This window comes from Castor canadensis, chromosome 9, assembly GCF_047511655.1.
Source record: "Castor canadensis chromosome 9, mCasCan1.hap1v2, whole genome shotgun sequence".
Classification (NCBI taxonomy): domain Eukaryota; kingdom Metazoa; phylum Chordata; class Mammalia; order Rodentia; family Castoridae; genus Castor; species Castor canadensis.
The window spans coordinates 12,594,676-12,616,990 of NC_133394.1; the positions used below are offsets into that span (position 1 = coordinate 12,594,676).

At 45.3% G+C, this 22,315-nt stretch overlaps 2 protein-coding genes across 8 annotated transcripts in view; one reads left to right on the forward strand and one right to left on the reverse strand.

Moving 5' to 3' along the window:
• Positions 1-3,320: 3,320 nt before the first annotated feature.
• On the reverse strand, positions 3,321-6,025 carry LOC141411040 (uncharacterized). Its single transcript, XM_074042810.1, has 2 exons — positions 5,265-6,025; positions 3,321-4,590 (listed from the first exon to the last, which is right to left on the reverse strand). The coding sequence occupies exons 1-2, from the start codon at positions 6,023-6,025 to the stop codon at positions 4,350-4,352; spliced, it is 1,002 nt and encodes a 333-aa protein (XP_073898911.1). The 3' UTR covers positions 3,321-4,349.
• Positions 5,746-22,315, forward strand: part of Gab1 (GRB2 associated binding protein 1) — a 116,124-nt gene continuing 99,554 nt past the window's right edge. For 2 of the 7 annotated variants that reach the window (XM_020174685.2, XM_020174684.2), the window contains exon 1: positions 5,747-5,944. In XM_020174685.2, the coding sequence (XP_020030274.2) occupies positions 5,873-5,944 (72 nt within the window). In that variant the 5' untranslated portion in view covers positions 5,747-5,872. The other 5 variants (XM_074041206.1, XM_074041209.1, XM_020174683.2 and 2 more) reach the window with 4 other exon arrangements.

A 22,315-nucleotide genomic window follows, 5' to 3' on the forward strand; every position in this document is an offset into this window, starting at 1 on the left:
GAAGGCCATTGCCTCTGTTCGCCGGGGGAGGAGTCAGAGCAGTGGGGATGGTAGATAAGTCTGAAGGGCTGATGGCAAGAGGCTGAAGGAGATTCAAGCTGAGCCCTTCGGTTTCCTGGGGACAAGGTAAGACAAGATCTCCAGTTGATGGGAAGGGGGAGGGGTAGAAAATTGGTAGTCTGAGGGTTTCAGAGTCATTGAAAGAATTACTCATAGAGGAGCTAATACAGAAACCTTAAAGCGACAGAGGTCAACATGAGAAGGGGATCAAGAACCAGTGTAAAGATCAGTCAGAGATGAATCAACATGGGTTGTAACACATTTGTACATGGAAGCAATGCTAAGAATATTTCTGTATAGCTATCCTTAACTCAACTAGCAAAAACGCTTTGATTCCTTATTATGCTTATGTCTTCTCTTCAACAAAATTAGAGATAAGGGGCAGAACAAGTTCTGCCTGGAAGTGAGGGGAGAAAAGGGGAAGAGGGTGGTGCAGTGGGGGAGGGGGGAGAAATGACCCAAACAATGTACGCACATGTGAATAAATGAATAATAAAAAATGTTTAAAAAAAGAATTACTCATAATAGCAAAAAAAAAAAAAAAAAAGAAAGAAAGAAAAAGAAAACCAGGAAACAATCCAAATGTCCATCAACTGATGACTAGATAAGCATAACGTGCTGTATGCTACAACAGCATATGGCTTAGCAATTAAAATGAAGTGGGCTGGAGAAGTGGTTCAAGTGGTAGTGTCTGTTTAGGAAACGTGAGGCCCTGAGTTCAAATCCCAGTGCCACCAAAAAGAGAAAAAATGAAATGAAGGACTAATACAACATGGATCAACCTTGAAAACATTATACATAATGAAAGAAGTCAGTCACAGATTGTGTGATCCTATTTCTGTGGAATGTGTGAAAGAAGTAAGTACACAGAAATATTAGTGGTTCAGAACCTCAGGAAAGAGGAAACAGGAGGGATTGCCAAGGAGAATGCAGTTTCTTTGGTGGGTTTTGAAAATTTTCTGAGCTATAAATTCTAGCTACTCAGGAGGCAAAGATCAGGAAGATCGTGGTTCAAAGCCAGTCCCAGGCAAATAGTGTGCTAGACCCTATCTTAAAAAAACCCATCACAAAAAAGGGCTGGTGGAGTGGCTCAGGGCATAGGCCCCGAGTTCAAACCCAGTACTGGCCCCCCCAAAAAAGAAAGAAAATTTTCTGAAGTTAGTTGTGAGTTGGACAATTTTGTGAATATCCTAAGATCACTTTATTTATTTATTTAAACTTTTTATATTTTGAGGTACTGGGGTTTGAACTCAGGGCCTACACTCTAGGCCACTCCACCAGCCCTTTTTCGTGCCCAACCTGGGCAAATAGATCCTCCTGATCTCTGCCTCCTGAGTAGCTAGGATTTCAGGTGTGAGCCACCAGTGCTTGGTCTAAAACTACTTTAAAAAGGCAAATATTGTGATATGTGAATTGTATCTTCATAAAGCTAATAGATTAGAAAGAAAAGAAAAATCAGGCTGGAGGAGTGGCTCAAGTGGTAAAGCACCTGCCTAGAAAGCATAAGGCCCTGAGTTCAAGCCACAGTATTGTCTAAAAACTGAAGAACATAGGCAAGTGAACTGTCCAGATAAAGAAAATAGGATTGCAATTACGATATAGTGTAAGAACTTCTGGAAATGTCACAATGTACCTCCAGTACAACGGTAATTGGACGATTAGAAGAAAAGAAAGGAAAATAGGATTGGCGATGCTAAGGTCTGAATGCCTTGTGTTCCCCCTAAAATTCACATGTTGAAACCTAACCACTTAGGTAGAGCTTTTGGGAGGTGGCAAGATTGGTACCCTTATACATGTGGCCTGAAAGAGCTTTCTCATCCCTTTTGCCATGTGAGGCCACAGAGAAGGCACCATCTAGGAGGAGCGGGCCTCACTAGAGATGGATCTGCTGTAACCTTAATCTTAGATGTCCCAGCTCTCAGAACTGTGAGCAATAAATCTCTGTAGTTTATAAATTATCCAGTCTGACGTCTTTTGTTATAGCATCCTGAATGGGCTAAGACACCAGGAGACATCTATGAAGTGAATGAGGCTTAGCTCAGGGCCTCTCCTTGCACAGACCCCTGAGAGAGTAGGGAGCTGCAGGGAGAGGTGGAGTGTCCTCGGTGGGAGGGGGATACCATGCTGTACTCATGCATATAAGGATTCTGGAAATCACCTACAGCTGTGAGAAGAAGGTTGCTTGCAGTTCCAAGACTTCAGTAATTTGTTTCCTCACTCTAGATCCATACTGATCCAAATTTTGTACTTATAATTGCATATTCCTTTTCTTTAAAAGAACTCCCCAAACCATAGGAACTTCAGGTTCCAGCAAACCAAGGCCTGCCTTTGCAGAGAGCTGAGGGTCTCCCCACAGTCACTGAATATCACTGTGTGACTTGCTCCAATGGCATGTAGCTGCTTGGGTGCAGAAGACAGCAAAGTTGGGTTTGTCCAGAGTTTGGGTTTTGTGAGCTGGGACTGTGTCACTGGAAACGTGGACTAAAGAATTTAGGTGGGTGGGCAGCGGAGGAAGGAGAGGTGGGAGAGAGCAGGAAAAAGCAGAGGTGTCAATTGACCACAAGAGCTGTTGAGAAGAAAAAAATGGTTGATGGGAGAAATTGAACAATCGAGCTGGAAGAAGTGTGGTTTAAGTTGGGATTAAGTGGTGTACTGAGGGTTACAAGAGTGATTATTTGAGGTGATCAGAAGGTCACAGAAGAAAATATGGTCATTTGGTTTAAGGAAAAGTCTAAACTCAGGAAGATCTCCAGCTGAGTGCTGGTGGCTCATGCCTCTAATCCTAGCTGCTCAGGAGGCAGATATCAGGAGGGTTGCGCGTGGTTCGAGACCAGCCCAGGCAAATAGTTCAGGAGACCCTATCTTGAAAACACCCATCACAGAAAAGGGCTGGTGGAATGACTCAAGTGGTAAAGCACCTGCTAGCAACTGTGAGACTCAGTTCAAACTCCAGTACCGCCAAAAAAAAAAAAAAAAAAAAACAGCTCCCAAAACTTGCACCATCTTTCCTTTGCTGGCTTCTATAACCTCACCCAGTATGACAGCTCTGTCTCACTGAGCTACTTCCAGCCTGAGGACCTGCACCATTAGCAGTTCTTCTGTCTGGAATACACTTCTCCTGGCTGAGCCAACTTCTGCCTATCCTGAGCTCAGATGAAAGTTTCTTCCTCAGGGAAGTCTTTCCCCACCAACCCCTACCCCTGCTTTCACAAACAAGACTCTGTTTTTCTTCTAAAGCATTTTTCAACCAAATCATAGATATTATGGGGTTAATTATCTGTAAAAAAAGGTTTTTTCCAGGAGAGATGGGGGCAGGATAGGTCTTGCTTATCCCAGATCCTCAGGGATTAGGAAATATTAGACATTCCATAAATATTTGTTGTATGAAAAAAAATCTAAGATATTCATGTGTAACAGTTGCCAGCATACTCTTTAATGCATAAAGACGCCAAAATGCCATGTACTGTAAGCAAATAATGCAAATTTCCTTTTTTAAAATACTGGGGGGTGTGAGTCAAGTGGTAGAGTAGCAAGCACAAGGCCCAGAATTCATACCCAAGTACCACCAAATAAGCAAACAAACCTGTATATTTATGGAGACATAGCTGTCTTCAAACTCACTTCAATGCTGATCTGCTGCCTAGAAATATGACTCTAAAATAACATAAAGATTTCTTACAGAAAAATGAGATAACTGAATGTCTTTTTTTTTTTTTGGTGGTGCTTGGGTTTGAACTCAGGGCCTCACACTTGTGAGGCAGGCACTCCACTGCTCCAACCACTTCAGCAGCCCTTTTTTTTTGTGATGGATATTTTTGAGATAGGATCTCACAACTATTTGCCCAGGCTGATTTCGAACCTTGATCCTCCTGATCTTTGCCTCCTGAGTAGCTAGGATTGGCTTAATTTTTAGTTTTAAAAGCAGTTTATGACAAAAATGGAGGGAGTGCCCCCTCTTTGTATGCCGGGACTTTTGTCTTGTAACCATCCCAGCACCTAATTTCTCACCACCACCTATAAGGTTTGCAAACAGGAACTGCTGAATACAAATACTGTGTTTAGAAGGAAATGCCCGAGGTGATGTTTCTCAGAAATGCTCATTTAGCTCTTCATATTTTTAGCATTTTACTATATATATATTATCTTCTAAAATTTGTTCTGAGGTTTTGTTCCAAATACACTGGAGAACATAGCATCATTACAGATCATGTTAAACTCAGGACCAGGTATTAATTGTAAAGCAAACGAGTAGGCGAGGAGAACTAGGGCACCCAGTAAGGTTTTCTTTCCTAGCCAACGTGTCCAGGGCAGATTTTAAGTAAATACAAAATCAAGGGGAGGGAACAGCCAAGAAATGGAGGGAGTGTGAGACTAACATGTCCCACAGATGGATCCAACCAAGTCCTTCGGCCGAACCGGGCGCTCCCAGCTCTCTGACAGGACTGCTCTGGGGGTTCCCCGTCACCGCCATCAGGCTGGTCGCCATGGCGCGTTCCCTCGTCCTCCGGGTCGGAGCCCTGCAGTGTGGCGCTGCGGGGACAGGGGGATCGCTGTTTCCCTGCGGCCCTTTTGCTTTTCGGGCTGTCAAGTACAGAAAAATGCCGAAACCCCCGATGTCGTGCACAGTATAACTCGGAAATGACACCCGGGCAGAGCCAAACCCGGAGCGATCGGGCTATCGTCCCTGCTCCCCGGCAGCCCGGGCGGCGCTGCGCTCCCGTAGGGCTCGGCCACCTTCCCGGGCGCGATCCTGCCGGGGGCCGCGGGGCGCCAAGGACCCCGCTTGGCGTGCGAACTACAGATCCCAGGGTGCCTCTCGGACGGCCGCTCGCTCGCTCGCTCGCTCGCTCCCTCCCTCGCTGGCTCCCTCCCTCTCTCCGCCGCCCTCCTCCCCGGCCCTGTTGTTTGGGCTGGAAGCGCTCCGCGGAGTTTCAGAGAAAGTCTGGGCGCAAAGCTGCGCCGGGCGCGCGGAGGAGGAGAGGGGAGGAGGACAGGGAGGGAGAGGGACCCCGAAGCACACAGAGGAGCGATCGGGGCCCGGGACAGCGCCGCCCAGGACCTGCCTCGCGCCCCGGACTGGGGGAGGCGACGGGGGAGGAGCGCTAGGGGACGGGACAGCGGGATCCTCCCTGGAGCTGGGCCGCCCTGCGCCTCGTTCCTTCGCCGCTCCCCGCCCTCCCCGGCGGCCGCCAGCGCAGACCCACCCTCCGGCAGGACCTGCGACGCCCCGCGCCTCGCCGCCGACTCGGCGGCTCCCTCGGTGGCTCGGGACTTGCCCTTGTGGCCGCTGGCCGCCGGAGCTTCGCAGCTTCTTTTCTCCTCCCCGCTTCTCCGGCGCCGGGAGCAGCGACCCGCCCTCTCCGGGGACAGGATCGCGCCGGGCGCACCGAAACCGAGAGCAGGCGAACCGGAGAGGGCACCGCGCGGGGGCATTGTGTGTGCGTGTTTGTGTGTGTGTGGCAGCGTTGTGTCGCCTTCGGAAAGCGCTCTGGGGAGGTCCTGTCCCTAGGAGGCGGAGCGCACGGGACCAAGCTCCGGCTCCGTGTCGGGGCAGAGTCCCGCGGAGCCCGGACGCTGCCGAGGCGGGCGCACTGCACGGAGGCCGGCGAGTTCTCGGCCCCCGCGGGCTGCGCTTCGGCTCTGGTCGGCGGACCGGCGTTGGAGAGGCTCGATCGCGCGCGGCCCGGCCGCCCCGTCCAGGAGACAGCGGGGTCCCGTCCACGGCGCGCCCCGCAGGCGCCGTCTGTGTCTGTGTCTGTCCCGCGCCCATCGTCCCTCGGTCGCCCGACCCCGAGCCCGACAGGCGCGCGCCATGAGCGGCGGCGAAGTGGTCTGCTCGGGATGGCTCCGCAAGTCCCCGCCGGAGAAGAAGTTGAAGCGTTATGTAAGTAGAGCTCGGCGACCTCCCCTCCGCCCCTCCACGGCCCTCGCGATCTCCGCGCGCGGGGCTGAAGGTGCCACTCATCCCCGTCCCTGACCTTTGGCCTCTTCCTTTCCCCGTTCCCCTTCCCCTTCCCCACCCTGCAGGCTCGGGACACAGTGTCCACTTGGCCGGGCAACTTTCTTCCTCCGAATTCCAGATGGCCTCGTCGCCCCGTGGCAGGGCCCTGGTTACCAGCCCAGTGCCTGCTGCGTATTTTTGTTATTCCTTTTTAGCAGGGGTGGGGTGCGATGGGGAAGAGGAGTCGCCTCCTTTATGTGTGTATCTCATTGGGATGGAGCCCACGGGCACCAACATTTCCCGCACTGGGAAAAAACACGGGGTGGTGGACCTCATCAGTCCTCCCTGCGGTCCGCGCTCCCTCGCCTTTGCCCCTCGAGGTGGGTTGCGGGAAGCGAACGTGAGCCTGGGAAGAGGGTGGTAGAGGCGAGCATCGCAAACGCGCGCCCAAGAGAAAGAAAAAAAGTTATTTCGCGCCCTACAGGCTGCTTAGCAGGGTTCACATTTTCGCGGTTTTGAATCCAGGGACATTTGGAATTTGGCCCCAGAGCACTGGCGGTTTGATTCGAGAGGAGGGCGCTGGGGGGAGCCTGGTGGCTGGAGTTTGGGCGCTGGGGACTTGCTGTCAAGCCTTGCGGGAGGGGACAACTGGAGCCAGCAGGGATTTCTGTTTTGTCATTCTTTTCCAGGGCACCAGAGTGGCTTAAATGCTATCTGTGTAATTGATACAAGACACTGGTTGTGTGTGAAACCGTTTTAACTGTTAGGAGAAACTCTTCCTTGAAAGAATCAACCTTGCTTTAGTGGAAATCTGTGTCCTCTTCAGGAGTCTGCGATCTGATTCCTCCTCCCCATCGGTTCTTTGTCACAGCTCCCTGCCAAGGAAAAAAAAAATGACACTTTTGTCCTGACATCTGCAGCAAATATTTTCCCAGTAAAATGTGTTTCCAAAAGCAAAAGCTGTACCCTCCTAAATAACATGTTTGCTACCTGTACTAAATAGGAAAACCTGTTTCTTGTTGAAGACTATCTACACCCAGTCCCCAGCTAAATTAATCCTGTTAGTCACTGTTTGCTTCATAAAGCAGAGCAAAGTGCAATATTTAACTCCACTCACAACTCACTGACTGGTGAGTTTCTGATTTACTTTCTGCCAGAATTTATTCTAGACAAGTAATTTCGTTGAAGGACATGATGCCACAAATCAGAAAGCTCTCCAGAGATTTTGAATCCTTCCAAATTCTGTCTCTCCATCTGTCATCATTTGCCTAACTATCTTGGTAAAGATGCTAACTGTATTCCAAAAATTTGAAAGTGGCAGTGGTTGTTTTTTTGTTATTGTTTGTTTTTCCCCAGTTTTAAGGAAAAGGTTGTGTGTGTGAGAGAGGGGGAAGGGAGATAGAGGTATTTGTCTTGAGAAACCACAGTTTAGGAAAGATAGAGACTAAGTGATTGGGTTGGAGGGGGCACTAAAGAATAAATAATATTTGCTGGCTAGCTAGTGCTAATAGAAGTTGGATGCACTCTTTCACATGTTTGTGGTTCATATAAAGACTGAGCACTGTACATGGGCACCAACTGTAAGGTCAGAAAATACAGTAAGAAAAAAACCCTGCATCCTGGGCTTGTAATACAATGTAATATTAACCAAGAAGAGAATCAATCAAGAAGATTAAAAGGATCCTAAACCATCAAGCATACAAACAGAAGGTCTATATGTGTATATATTTGCATATATATCATTTGATGATTACAGCAGTTTTCTGAGGTAGGTATTATGTGGTTCACAGCAGAGAAAACAGGCTAAATAACTCACATATATCAGAGATGGGATTTGAGCCCAGCATTGCCTGCCTGACAGCTGTAAGAGGTTAATGAGTCTTGTCTAGTTCATTGTGAATGTGGAGATTAGGTCATCTCATCTCTTAGGGTCCTTCAGACTGTAACTTTCTGAGTCTGAATATTAGTTGAGAATGCAAGGAAGAGGTGTGGTTCCATCCCTTACACAGGCTAAAGCCACATAAAACCCAGAGGGGAGGGGCAAGATGGCCGAGGAGTAGAACCTTTCTCCGTCCAACCCTGTGAATTCAGAGTCTGGCTAACAGAGGGGTCTCCATACACAAGAGCCAAAAGAAAGGAAGAGCACTGAGAATCACAAAACATAAGACCCAGTCTCTGTCCTCCAGAAGCTTTTTGGGACCACCAGACAAACGTGAAAAAAGCCAGCCAACAGTGCAAAGTGCTTTATACCTGCATGTCCAAGTTGAGCAGCGTGTATGTTCATAGCTGCTTCGAGGGACAAGCCTTGTGATCCCTGAACTGTGTTTGCAGCAGAGGAAGAATATGTCTTAACAGCTGGCAAGAAGCAAAGGCCTTTCTTTACACACCAGTCAAATAGGTGGAGACAGCCCAGGAAGACAGTGGGCAGGTGGCTGTCAGGATTGAGAGGCCAGGAGGAGGATGTGGAGTGCTGAAGTAAAGTGAGGCTTACCTTCATTTCATCTGTCATATTGGTTGCCCAGATTTTTGACTTTCTCAGATTATTGAGCTTTTGGCTTTGGTAATCAGTTTTGGTTGTTTCTGGAAAAGCACCACCTTTGACCATGGAAGAGAGACACATATATTGTAGGCCCCCAGTAGGCAAAAGGTGGTTTGCTAATGGCTTTTATTTTGAAATTTTTTTGTGTTGCTGTTGTGTGTTCTACCCCCTGAGCTACCTCCCTCCCCGTAATGGTTTTCTTTTCTTTTTTTTTCCGGCAGTACTGGAGTTTGAACTCAGGGCCTACACTTGGAGCCACTCCACCAGCCCTTCTTTTGTGATGGATTTTTTTTTTTTTTGTGAACTATTTGCCCTGGCTGGCTTTGAACTGTGATCCTCCTGATCTCTGCCTCCTTTTTTTTTTGGGTAGGACAGGGATTTGAACTCAAGGCTCACACTTGCTAGTCAGGTGCTTTACCACTTGAGCCACTCTCCTGCTCCCGATCTCTGCCTCCTGAGTAGCTAGGATTACAGGCTTGAGCCGGCACCCTGACCCATAATGGTTTTCAATGAATAGACTCACTGTGAAAAGATATCCTGGATGCGTGGTACTCCGGTTCTTAGATGAGACTAATGAGCACCATGATTGTGCTGGGAAAAACGTTGCCCATGGGATTTTGACAGTTGTCTTGCTGTGTATAGTAATTATAGGGTAGTCCAAATACTGGTTAAGATGATTGTTAAGGGCTTGTAAGTGACAGAAAAGTTGTTTCAGTTTTATCTTTGAAGTCATCTCAAGTTATGGCCCCCAACTAACTCCATTTACAGCTCCGAATTTTGTCTGCTTGCTCCCAGCCAACTGAGGCAGCTCTGCTTTCTTGGCCTCCTAGTGTGTTCATCTATGGAGACTGTCATTGATCTTCCTAGGGAGGGAAAGTGGCATACGCATACGATAAAGCAAAGTGAGGAAGATCTGTGAACAGATTTCCCCAGTCCTTTCTTCTCTTTTTTAGTGTTTTCTATATTTGCAAAAGGATAAGAACATCTTGCATATAGTTCCTTCTCTGAAGTTTTTAAAGTCTGCTGAAACTGGAAGTGAAGACTTGCATATGCTTTCTTCATCGTTGCTGTGTATTTTTTCAGTGTTCAGTGTTTTTTACTGTGTTGCTGTTTTCATTCTGTCATCTATTAAGCAGCTGTGTTTTTTTTTTTTAACTTTATTAAGGACTCATAGTGGAGTCATAGACAGCACTGTCTCTGGGATTACAGAAAACAACAAAACTGGATGTGTACACTCAATAGTGGTGGCAGATTATTTTTTAATTTAAACTTGACTTTTTATTTATTTTAAATGGATGTATGTTGGAATTTTTCTTTAATATATTTCCTTTTCTCATTTTCTCATTTTTACATTTACCTACATGTATATACACTGTTTGTAAACCTCCTCCCTCCTCCCCCTTCCCTCCTCTCCGCCCCTGCCTTCCAGACTTAAATCTGACTTGTAACTGGCATGTAACAATTGTACATATTTATGGGATATTTCAATACATGAGTGTAGTGTGATGATCAAATCAGGGTAGTGGGCATTTTCATCTTCAACATTTACCATTTCTTTTTGTTTGCAACTTTTGAACACCTGTCTTCTAGTTTCTTCTAAAATATAGAATGAATTTTGATAGGTGTTCAGAGTTATCTAAACAAGTAATGGTGGGTTTTCAGCAGCACTTGAAGTCTTCGCTGAAATGAAATGTAAGTCTGTAAACAAAGGGTTGCTTCAAGCCAGCTGGCTACCACCAGCTGGCTGCAGGAGGGGCTTCCCTGTGGCCTGCCTCAAGTCTGGGCTCCTACATGGCCTGGCTATCAGCACTGGGCAGGGAGGCCATCTCAGCAGGACCACCTGCCTGGGAGACCACAGCGAGGTGATCTGTTTGCTCATGCCGGCTGGCAGCAAGGCCTCAGCTCAGTGTTGGGTGAGTGATCTGTAACCCAGTTTGAGATCTGTCTGCTCTGCAGCTGTCAATGAATAGCGCAGACACCCCTGGTTCTGGAAATGGGCCTAGAAACAGAAATAGCCTTTCCCACTGGGTGGGCACCTGACATCTGACATAGAAAGGGGAGCCTGGGCCAGCGAGTATCAGCATCTCCTTGGCCCAAGGACAGCCCAGAACCCAGGCCAAGCATGAAGTCTCTGCTCAACTGTGTCACTGCAACAGAAGATTGTGATGTCTGGAAGCTCTTCCTGGCCATTTTGTGATGGCCAGGAGCAGTTGACAGATTCTGAAGCTTTTACTTACAATTTTGAAGGAGCGTAATTATTCTGTTGGAGGAAATTTTTGCTTGTTATCCCCATGTTAGGAAACATTCAGCTGAAATTTCTGTGTTTAAGTATGAGGAATCATTGTTTCTAGTAGCCAAGGTCTTTAACTAGCAATTACATTAAGCTTTTATAATAGCTAATGATAGTTAATTCTTCTGTTGTGCCTGGGCTTAATGATAAAGCACACAGCTCTCCAGGGAAAACTCGCTGAGTCCCTAAATAGGATTGTTGTCTTTGAGGGATTTGAACTTACCACTTGGAAGTTGTATCCATTTGGAGGGGAGTTTGTTATCAGTTTTTAACCTCAAATTGGGTCCTTTCTCTCTCTCAGAATTGTGGAACCAAAAGAGCAGTTGAGCAGTGGAGCAGTGGAAACTTTGATTTTTCACCAAGAACAGAAGTGGGAGATACACTGGCGAGTCAACTTCTCAGTCCTTGGGGGTCAGGATGTAGATACAGGGCACGGAGGTGAAGGGAAGGGCTAAGCTAATAAAGGAGAAAGAAGTTATGTCTTTCCTGGAAATAGGAAATAGGCAGAGATTTCCCTGTAATCTGTGTGCCTTCTCTTTTTTATGTTTTTTTTCAGTCGTTGCCATGGCACTTGTCAACTGTTATGGTACTGGAGGGTGTGCATTTAGCATGCAGATGAGATTATAATGAAGGTACAGGTTGTTTGGGGTCACTCTGGCAGCCATCTTAGATCCAGCCAGATTGACTAGCTCACCTTGAAGGGAGACTTCTGGCCTTCAGGCATCTTGTCTTCAAAGATAAACACGATTAGGGAAGGGTAAAAATTCAGCTAGGTCACCTAGGGAGTACTCAGGGTGATGAGTTTAGAATTATGCTGGTTTACATTTTATTTTTAAAATCATCTTTGAGCCAAGCATGGTGGGAACTCTTGTCTCCTAGTGAGACAGGAGAATCTCGAGTTCCACTGCAGCCTGGGTTATATAGCAAGACTGTCTCAAATGACGACCACCATGACGATGATGGCGTGATGTTTTGTGGGTACTTTGTGCCATGGTGGAAGGAAACTCATACTGAGTGTCAGGACCCAGACTGTCCTTGGCTCTGCCACTCCCCATGCATGTGATCACTTGACCAGAGCCTCAGTTTTCTTATCTGTAGAGTGGGGTAGGGAAGGGCAGGAGAGCTACAACCTAAACTCTCTTAGACATTGCCTTGAGCTCGAGGAGCAGATGGGGAGCTGCTCGGTGGGCTGTGTTTTGGGAACTGTATATTTTATTGTTCATCTTCAGTAGTTTAGGGAGTATGTCAGGAATTCTTTGGGGACGCTCCAGGGTTTCTGTTTGCAGAATGCAGACGCAGAGAGCACAGGACCTTTGGCTGCTGTGCTCCTGAGCTGAGTGCTATCCCTCCAGCATTCAGGGCAGTACCTAGCTCAGGGTAGAAACTCGGCAGGTTATCTGTTGTTTGAATAAATAAACAGGTATTTTGGGGAGCTTTTGTAATGCACCACGTGTGGAATGTAATGAACAGATCCAGTCCTTGCCCTCAAGGGGTTTCCAATCTGTTTGTGGAGACAAGCTATAAATCATGAGCATTTAAGTGACTTTACAAGAGCTCTGTTATAGGCCATACCTGATTAATTTCCAAATGAGGCATATGGATAATAATTGACCAGGTGTTCAGACTGAGAGCAAAGGGGGAAGAGGGCGGCCAGGGAAGACTTCACAAATGTATGTCTTGGAAGAATTGAGGTATGGCCACAGCAATAGGAAAATCCTAGGGGTAGGCTGGCTTCAAAGGAAGAAAGAGGATATCCTAGTAGAAAGAAGAACTTCAGAACAGTGCAGTTTCATGTGTGCAGTGAGAATGTCAGCTGTAACGTCTAGCTTGAAAGTTTTTCTTTCTACAATCAGTGATCTAATGCTCTTGGTGGACCTCTAAACCACAAGTGCGTTTTCTGCATCCAACTAGAAGTAAACAGAACAACCTGTTTGGTCACCTGGACTTATTAAAATTCCAAAGGACATGTGTTATTTAAGATTTCTTTATGTCTGTTTTGAGCTAAATAATTCATTCTGGCAAGCATTTCGTTTACAGCAGAGAGGGAGCATGTTCTGGTGGGAGGAAGAATAAAAGACCCTTTGATTCGTTTGCTTCTGAGTTCAGCAGGAGGACCAGCGCTGCCTTGGGCTAGCGTCTGATTTTGGACTTTGGAAGCCATCTTAGCCCAGCTGTGTGAGTGCCAGCCAGAGTTGGAGGGAAGAGAATGAGGCCATTGGATCACATGAAACCCCTTCTGACTGTTGATGGAGGGGTTTCTCTCATTTCACATTCCTTGCTTTGACGTGGTGTTTCACACCAAGTTAGAGCTCCATCTGAATTTGCTATTTGAACTTGGATCGAAGTCACAACAGTTCTGTGACTGCTTTTATCTCAGTCGCTCTGTGGATGAAGAACAGAAAACTTATCAAGTCACAAGTCTCTTTATTCCCCTCTCTTGGACTCCAGCACAAATACAATTAGCATTCTTCTTTATGTTACTCTGATGAGAAGTGGCCCACTGTACTGTGAATTTCCACATTTATTAAATAAGTAGTGTCTTCCCTTGCCAACCTGATAGCTACAGGGGACTTCATGAATTGTAGGTGGCAATTTAGGACAGTAGAATTGCTGGGAAAAGTCATTTTAGGAGCTGGAAGGCTTTGACCATTTCAGGCTTGTATGAGTGAGTGCCTAAAATAATACAAGAATGTCTTAAGTGGAAGAAAATCTTATATTTTAAACTACTCTTATTCTTGCTGAGCAAAAATAATCTCTAGTTGAAAAGTTGTCACTGCTGAATGCATAGAAAGTAAGACCTAACAGGCTTCTGACCTCTTACAGCCTGCTTTGTAAAAAGTTAAGACTTCATTGTAATGCATATTTGGTTGTTATCTCTGTTACTTGAGCTCTTGAAACTTTCTGATTACAGCTTGTGGCCGCCAAGCCCTGGCCTCCGTATTATCTGGAACAAAATTTTCCACGTGGTTGTTTTAGCACAGTTGCTATAGGCTGAACTGCGCCGTCCAGGTGCAAGCTTTGAAGGAACAGAGCTTCTGGAAGGAAGTGTGAGTTATCTGAAGTTTTTTCTGCCATCTACTTGTTCTTTTCCTTACCTCTTTGTCTGTATTTCAGAAATGTTTACCATATTTCTGGGCTGAGTTTTCTTTCCTTTTAATATACTGAAAAGAAGGCCAAATCTAAGAAGGATTTTTCTTATCATGCTGGTTTTTTTTTTTTTTTTTGCCCCCCTTCTCTGCTTTTTACTTTGAATTTATACTGGGCAATTCTCTAAGTTATGTGTTCTAAAAAAAAAATACCCTAAAAGGAAAAACCACACCAAAACAAATGGCCACATTGTTCCATGAATTAAGAACAATATACTGAGAGATCAGACATTGCAATGTAGAAAATCTGTTTTTGTTTTTTAAAGGAAGAAAAATACGAAACTTTGCTGTAACTGTCCTGTTCATTGTTTTCCTTTCCTCTTTTTATTTATTTTCTTTTGCTTTAACTCATGTAGTTTCAATTAAAAAAAAACAGTTTTATACATTCTTCTATAAGAGTACTGCATGTCGGGGGAAAGTCACAATTGCATGTTACTTTACTAGAAGAGAGTGGAGGCCGGTCCTTTGGTCTGAACAGGAAAATGTCAGGTGACACCAGGGTTTTGTAAACTTATCTTCATGGTGCCTAGTTAAGTTGAATTTATCATTGTTGCTTAGAGATATTTAGCCATTGTACGTGAAATAGCAGATAAGCATAATTTTAGTCAGGTAGCCTGTTTTCTGTGACATGGAAATAAGTATAGGGCAGTAGCATCAGGAGAATTTTGAGAACTCAACTTTCTTTTTATTGTTGTATTTAATGTACTGGTTTGCCTGTTGCTATAAATTGCATTTAAGTGGTTTTTGGTGGGACTGGAATTTGAACTCAGGGCTTCATATGTACAAAGCAGGCTCTCTACCACTTGAGCCACACCTCTAGTCCATTTTGCTGTGGTTATTTTGAAGATGGGGGGGTCTCTCAAATTATTTGCTGGGGCTGGCCTTGAACCTCGATCCTCCCAATCTCAGCCTCCCAAGTAGCTAGGATTACAGGCATGAGCCATTGGTGCCATGCCAACATGTAGTTTTGGTTTTTTCTTTGGTGGGACTGCGGTTTGAACTTGGGCTTGCAAAGCAGGCCTTCTATAGCCTGAGCCACACTTCCTTGTTAACATCAAGTTGGAGAAAAGCAAAAGTGCTCTTGCCCCACAGTTTCCTGTGCTCTGGCGTTAACTTGTGTCACTGTTGTGTGACAGTCACAAATAGGAATAATTCTCTGCTCAGCGTGCAGATTGTTTTTTTTTTTCTCCTGAAATGCAGTTTTCAGTTACTCCTGTATTGGGAAATGCGGTTAGGCCACTTTCTGACTAGCACAACTCCTCCCTGAGATGACTACTGATTGAAGAATTACACACCTGGCGTGCATTTGCAGCTCCACTCCATAACACAATCCCATAGGGGCCTTGGCCAGAGTCGTGGCAGCCATGATTCAAGTGCTGCTGGTTAGAGGGCTAACCCCTTGCTTACAGGTAGGGAGAGAAGTGCTTTAATCTTTGGCTTTTGGAAGACAAACCTTGGTAAAATGCCACATTCCATATTTTGGATTCCAGTGATGTTGTGTAGGGCTTGATGAAGGATGACCTCGTTCGGTTAGGGAGGTGTTATTTGAACCCTATACCTACCTTCTGGAAAAGTTATAATTGACCCCAAAGTTATGTGGGAGTATTTGGGCTTAATAAATTCTCCCTGACAATTTTAGGTTTTCGATGTTTGAAGTGTTGAGAGAAAAGGCAGAATGAAATATTGAACTCGGACCATCTGATCTATTAGGGGAGGTAATTCGTTCCTAGTGATAGGAATCACTCCTGGGTATGTAGGTCATTTATCCCCCAAAAAAGGTGTACAAAATTAAACTGGTGTTAGTGAACATTACTTTTTTCCTTTTCTGTGAGCAAATAGGGTCAAACAGAAAAGGCAAGTCTAATGTATTTTTAGGTGACTTTCATAATACCCATAGTATACACTGATCTATCTGCAGAAAAACTGTGGCTTCATTTATTGTTCTTTGGTGTTTGTAACAGAATGTTTATTTCCTGAGGACACATATGGCATTTGCACTAAAATGTACAGTGTGGTGCCTTGTACCATTTCTTGAAGACCGTGTAGGTCTTTGTGCCTGAAATGATCACTCTCATGCAGGGTCCTCAGCCTTTTTAACTTGAGTGTCCTCTGGCTTTTTCATCCAGGCTTACTGTCTAATTTACATTAGAAAAAATAGAGTCATATTGAATACCCTTTTTCTAGTTCGTCACTGTCTCCGCTAGTTGAGAAGCGTCTAACCTCATTTTATAGGGCATGAAAATGAGCCCCAGGGAGGCCAATTGATTTGGCCAAGGTCATACAACTTGGCCAGCTGCTCTGTCAGGGTCAGATGTCTCACCTCTCAGGGCAAAGCGTTCAGTCACTGTGCCTGCTGTGAGCCAGACACTGTGAAGAATTCCAGGGAAGAGGACCAAGGCGACACTGCCTTCACCTTCAAGAGTTTATATGCTGATAGCAAACGTGGGGTGTGCTCAACTGCAGATCAAATTGTGACTCATGGTGTATGAGGCAGAATCTAGGAGAATTCAGCACGGGGACATTGAGGGACTTGGTGAAAGTTTCACAAAGGTAGCCAGAGACATTTCATCAGGACCTGAAAGGATGGATTTGAATTTTACAGATGGGACTGGAACAAGACCAATCCCGTTTCTAGCCACTCCTGAGTTGGTGGTGTAGACATCACCACCCTCAGCTCATTATGGAGGATGGCTCGGATTTTTTGTCAACCTTTGTCATCTTTGTCATCTTTGCCTAAGCTATTGCCATCAACTTCCCCCAGTGATCTCCTTGTTATCAAATCTTAAGGGTCACATTTCAGTTCTTATTTTTCTTATTTTTACTTCTTATTTGAATTGTTGGGGGTACATTGAGGGAGAGGACCCATTCCTCTTCTTAACCATGCTCTTCCTGTGCCTGCCTGATACAGACTGTGCTCTGGAGTTCCTGAAGGTCCCAGTGCTCTCGCACCCACGGCCTCTCTTCTCCCATCTGTCAATGGTCCATCCATTGTGAGCCCCTAAACACCTTTGAAAATTTGATTTTAAAAGCCCTGGGTGTTCCGTTTTGTAGGCCTGGAATGAGAAGTACAAACATTGTTACTACCTTGGATACTTTCCGATCTTAACACCCAGTTAAATTTGAATTCTCTGTCAGCCTACTTCTCATTCCAGGCTTACGGATCTAATTGCATAGACCCCTAACTACTCAGGTGCCCCACAGTGACTCCAAGTTGGCATGCCCACAACCAGGCACCACCATCCCTCCTCTAGCATCCAGAGTCAGCGGGTTTGTGTGACTCTTCTCCCTCCCTCCTCTGTACACCCACTGCCAAACCCTGTCAGTTCTGCCTCCCCAATATCTCTTGACCTTGGCCCTTCTGCTGCCTTTCTTCTGGATTGCTGCATAGCCAGTGGATCTCTCTGCATCCGGTCTTGGCCCTGTGCAAACTACCTCTTGGACAAGGCAGCCAGGTGACCTTTTGGAAACAAATCTGATGACACTATATACCCCAGCTTGAAGTCCTTCTCTGTTCCTTTACTGTTAGCTGTGCTGGCTCTTCACCTTGTGGTCCAGGCATATCCATCCATCCAGGAGGATTTGTGCTGTGCTGGCCTTTTGTTGTTCACATCGGCTCTGAGAGCTGTCACTTGGGGCCTTTGCACGTGCCCTTTTCTTCTCTAGGAATTCTTGGCTCTCCCTTCTCTGTGTCCAGTCTCACTTCTGCTTATTCTCCCTTTGGGAGTCTCCCCTGGATTCCCACTGTAATGGCTACTTAAAAACTACTTTTGTTCAAAAGCACTCACTCTTTACTTGGACTCACATCTTAAGTACAAACTGGAGAGAAACTTGGCATGCCTGCCTCCATTTTGCATCTGTCTCTTTGGCTCTGATCCCTTCTCTCCTGCAGTCACCTTGGATTCTGGGAAGGAGTCGGGTGATAGATAAACATCTGTGACATGAATCAAGTCTACCCCCCAGGCAGCAGTGATTTCCTTGCACTGACAGGGCTCCACCTGACCAACCCTGAGATAATGAGAGACAGACCAGTTTGACCCAGACTGATTGACACGCTTCCTGCCCCTTCCCTGTGTAATCTGGAAACTCATGTCAGTATCCTGAAGATAAACTTGGGGCCACCAATCCCCTTTATCAGTACTTCCCCATGTGGCCATGATGAACAAATCTTTCCTCTTCCCCACTATCCACCTCTTTAATTGGCTTATTGGGACAGGTGGCCAAGGCTGGTCTGCTGGGATGCTGAACTGTCACTACCTCCACCATCACAGACACGATGTGCCTGAGCCTCTGTTTTGTCCTCCTGTGATGCTCATTATTCCTGTAGCATAGCACGTGCCACATTCGATTACATTTGCTTCTTTAGGTTCGTTTCCCTTTAGGTGATGGGGCCAACGTCGTGACTTTTATGAGCTCCAGGTACTTTTGATTCATGCTTTTATGGGATTGTTCTGCATGGGTTTCCCAACTGTGTTTCATACTTTTTCACTTAAAAAAAAGAAAGAAAGCCAGGCATGGTGGCACATGCCTGTGTTCCCAGAGCTGGGGAGGCTGGGGCAGGAGTAGTGGGAGGTTGAGACAAGCCCAGGACAAGACCCTATCTCAAAAAATAAATAAATAAATAAATAAATAAATAAATAAGTTTGTTTCAGGGGCTAGGGATGCAGCTCAGTGGTAGAGTGCTAGCCTACTATGCATAAGGGTCTGAGTTCCATCTCCAGCGCTGTAAAAGAAAAGATCATTGTTTCACAACTGTGCAAAATATAGCTCTATTTGGTAGTATAAAAAATATATTCAAAACTGGATTTATTGTTATATATTCATTATTAGTTTCATTTTTTATTCTCATTTTAAGGGAAATTAATACTAAAACAGCTTTGCGTGCTCCCCAAAGTATCAAGGGCCCCAGGCCCCTTTTGAAAGTCTAATGGCTCTGTTAGATGAACAGAAATACTTGGGAGCTGGAGGCTGGTGGCTCACGCCTGTAATCCTAGCTACTCAGGAGGCAGAGATCACGAGGATCGTGGTTCGAAGCCAGCCTGGGCAAATAGTTCATGAGACCCTATCTCGAAAATATCTTTCACAAAAATGCCTGCCGGAGTGGCTCAAGGTATAGGCCCTGAGTTCAAATCCCAGTACTGGAAAAAAAAAAAAGACTTGGGAGATAAAGTTGACAGCACACGTCAGCTGAAAGGTTAGGCCTGGGAAAGGTGAGAAGATCACTCAGTTGTTTTGTTCTGTTATGTGGCACTTTTGCAATGGGTTAGATAGCTAACTATTAAAATTTTGTAGCTTAGTTCCTGGGAGTGGAAAAATTTATGAAAAAAATTGAAATGTACACTTGAGAAGTATATATTTAGCATATATATTAAAGAGCAGAATTGTCAAACTTGGCAGCACTGGGATTTGAACTCAGGACCTCAGGCTTACAAGGCGGGTGCTCTTACTACATGAGCCACTCCGGCAGTCCTTTACTTGTGAAGAGTTTTAGTGAGATAGAGTCTTGCAAACTGTTTGCCTGGGGCTGACTTTGAACCATGTCCTCCTGATCTCTGCTCCTGAGTAGCTAGGATTACGGGTGTGAGCCACCTGTGCTCTGCCACTGTGAGACTTTTTGATGTCAAAAGTGCGTTCCACTAGAGAGCTTCCTGTGAAATGCTCAAGGACTAAAATAATAAATCAATGACTTTTATATCTTAAAAAAAAAAAAGTGTGTTCCATGAGCTGTTTTACCAATCTACAGATTTCTCCGTGATGTTTCTGTGGTTTTCCCTGAGGGTGTGAGACGTTTCTGGTGCCAGTGGGGAGACTCCAATGTCACTATGCATCCTGTGTTGCCTGGGACAGTCCCACAGCAAGGAATTGGTCCAAAATACTGAGTGGCACAGTTGGGAAACCCCCACATAGAGCTCTCCTTATGAAGTCTGGCTCTTAGGTCTGTATTACCCGCTTCATTTATTTCCCTATTTACACTAAAAGCCACAATTCCTGTGCACGTTTGAGTTGTAGCACTGGAACCAGCATTTTGGTTTCTGACTTCAGTGCCTTTGAGAAAACCGTCACTCAGATGGCTGCGCTGTTGAGCAGCAGAGGTTATGGAAGGTTTAGGTGATGGGCAGAATCTCTCCCCAAAGATCTGCTGTTTCAATCATTACCCAAGTGCTCATTTTGCTCTTGCTCTCCCGGCCAGAGCACAACCCATTGTTGTCTGGGGGGTGGGGGGTGCTGAGTCACTTATTCATGCTTTTTATTACCTCTTGGCTGGAATATCACCATTCATTGTTCGTAAGCCGCCCAGCTTGTTTACTTTTTATAAATTACATGTAATCAAGTCCTCTTGCAGGTCTGGCTTCTGTAATTGGCAGTCCCCACAGAGCCGGGCTGACGGGTCTGTGATTGTGCTGATTCTCACATCGGGTGTGTGTTCTGCCCTGCAAGCTTTCTCCCCTCTTTCATCCTTATTTTAAAGGAAGGTCAAGAGAGAGCTGTCTCTGTACCTTTGCTCCCCAGTGAGCTAAAGGACGGATGGATTTATAGCTGGGAAGAGTCCTTGTTGTCCTTGGTTTGGGAAAAATGAAGGGTTTAGTGTCATGGTCCTAAAACTCCAGTGTGCACAGCATCACCTGGGTTACTTCTAAATGAAAGTTCTTCATTTTCTTTTCTTTTCTGATATTTTTAGTAGCATTTTTTTAAAAGCTTGAACCCTACTGATTCTGATGTAGGCGTGTTCAGATTGTACTTGGGGAAATCCTGGGTTGGACATAGAGGGGAAAAAGAGAAAAGAAAATCCAATAGAAACAAAAACTTACCAATGATTGGATTGGGAAAGCACCAAACTCAGAAAATAACCTTGCTCTCTTCTGGAGATGTGGGGAGTATGTGGGATGGTTAACAAGACAGGTGTTTAGTTTTTCCTGGCAGTGATTGACATCAAACTGGCCCCTAAAGAGGATGACAAAAGTAAGAGAAGCTTAAGAAAGGTCAGGCCGTGGGACAGTACCTCTGCATCACTGAGAAGCTCAAAAGACTGTTGAGTCAAAGAAGGTGTTAAGTAGGTATCAATTTGAAAAAGAATGTGCGTTCTCAAACCAAGATGAGGAGGAGAGATGAAGGAGGACTGTTCTTCACCAGAGGTTCTGGTTATTCTAGTTACTGAATGTGAAAGGTTATTATTAATGTAGAGTCCAGGTTTCCTGGAATGGTTCAAAATTCATTGCCCTTTAGAATACACTTTCTGCTTGTCCTAATTTTTGGTTCATTTAAAGATGTGACTGACTGGTAAAAGGGCACCAAGGTAGTTCTGTTTGATTACAGAAGCTGGATCTTTTGTGTTTTAGCCCTTTGATCACACTGTTTGTGTGATTAATCTGAAGTCCACACTTGAGAGTGAGAAAGACAGACTATTCTAGAAAATCATTCCAGTAGACCAGATGGGAATGGTTACTCAACCATAGGAGTTTCTTTCCAACTATGCATCTACTGAACTCTGATTTTTTTTTTTTTTTTTAGAAGGCTTCCTTTTCTTTTTGGACATAGTATTTCCTTAGAGGAACGTCAGTGTTCGATGCAACTGCCTGGCAGAGAGAACTTGATGAAAAAAAAAGAAAAGAAGAATTTGAGAGTTAGGTATGGGGAGACGATGGCTGCTGTCAGCTCTTGTTGAACCAGTGCCCTTCTTTCTTTACGCTAATATCTCTTCATCAAAGCAGTCATGTTTCCACAAAAAGTCCTTCTGAACTTTTTACCATAACAGTGTCATGCTACCTCGCCTGCTAATCCTCCCTCTCTTCCTCCCTCCCTTTTGCTGGCGTCCCTCTTCTCTTCCTTCCCTTCATGTGTGTCCTCAGGAGTGCTTTAGCCTTGTTATATCCTGCCCATCTCATCTGCCCACAAGGTCTCACAGAATCTTCCTATCTGCTTCATAAGTGTAGAGGATCATTATTGTCATTATGTCAAGTCACTGCCCCACCCGTGTTGCACTGAGAGTCCCAGGAAGCTTGGTGGCAGATCTCTGCTCCTGAAGCAAAAGGAAGGATTGTTGCTGTGAGCTGGTAGCCACATAGATCCAACCTCCTCCGTCCATTCTGGGACTCTTGTGGCTTCCATCCTGCCCTAGGAAGTGTGGGCACAAGACTTGCTTTCTTCTCTCAGGTGACTTTATTCCCTTGCTTTTTTTAAAACTGTATGCTTGGTGGATCTCTTTCTTTTTAGCCTCCATAATATTCCTAATTATTCAGATGTTTTTTCTGGGATGTGTTCTAACCCATGTACCATTTAATGTAGTGGTAGCTGTTTGGATGAATGCTTAAATTTGTTGGAAACAAGTCTCAGTGGTCTTAGGG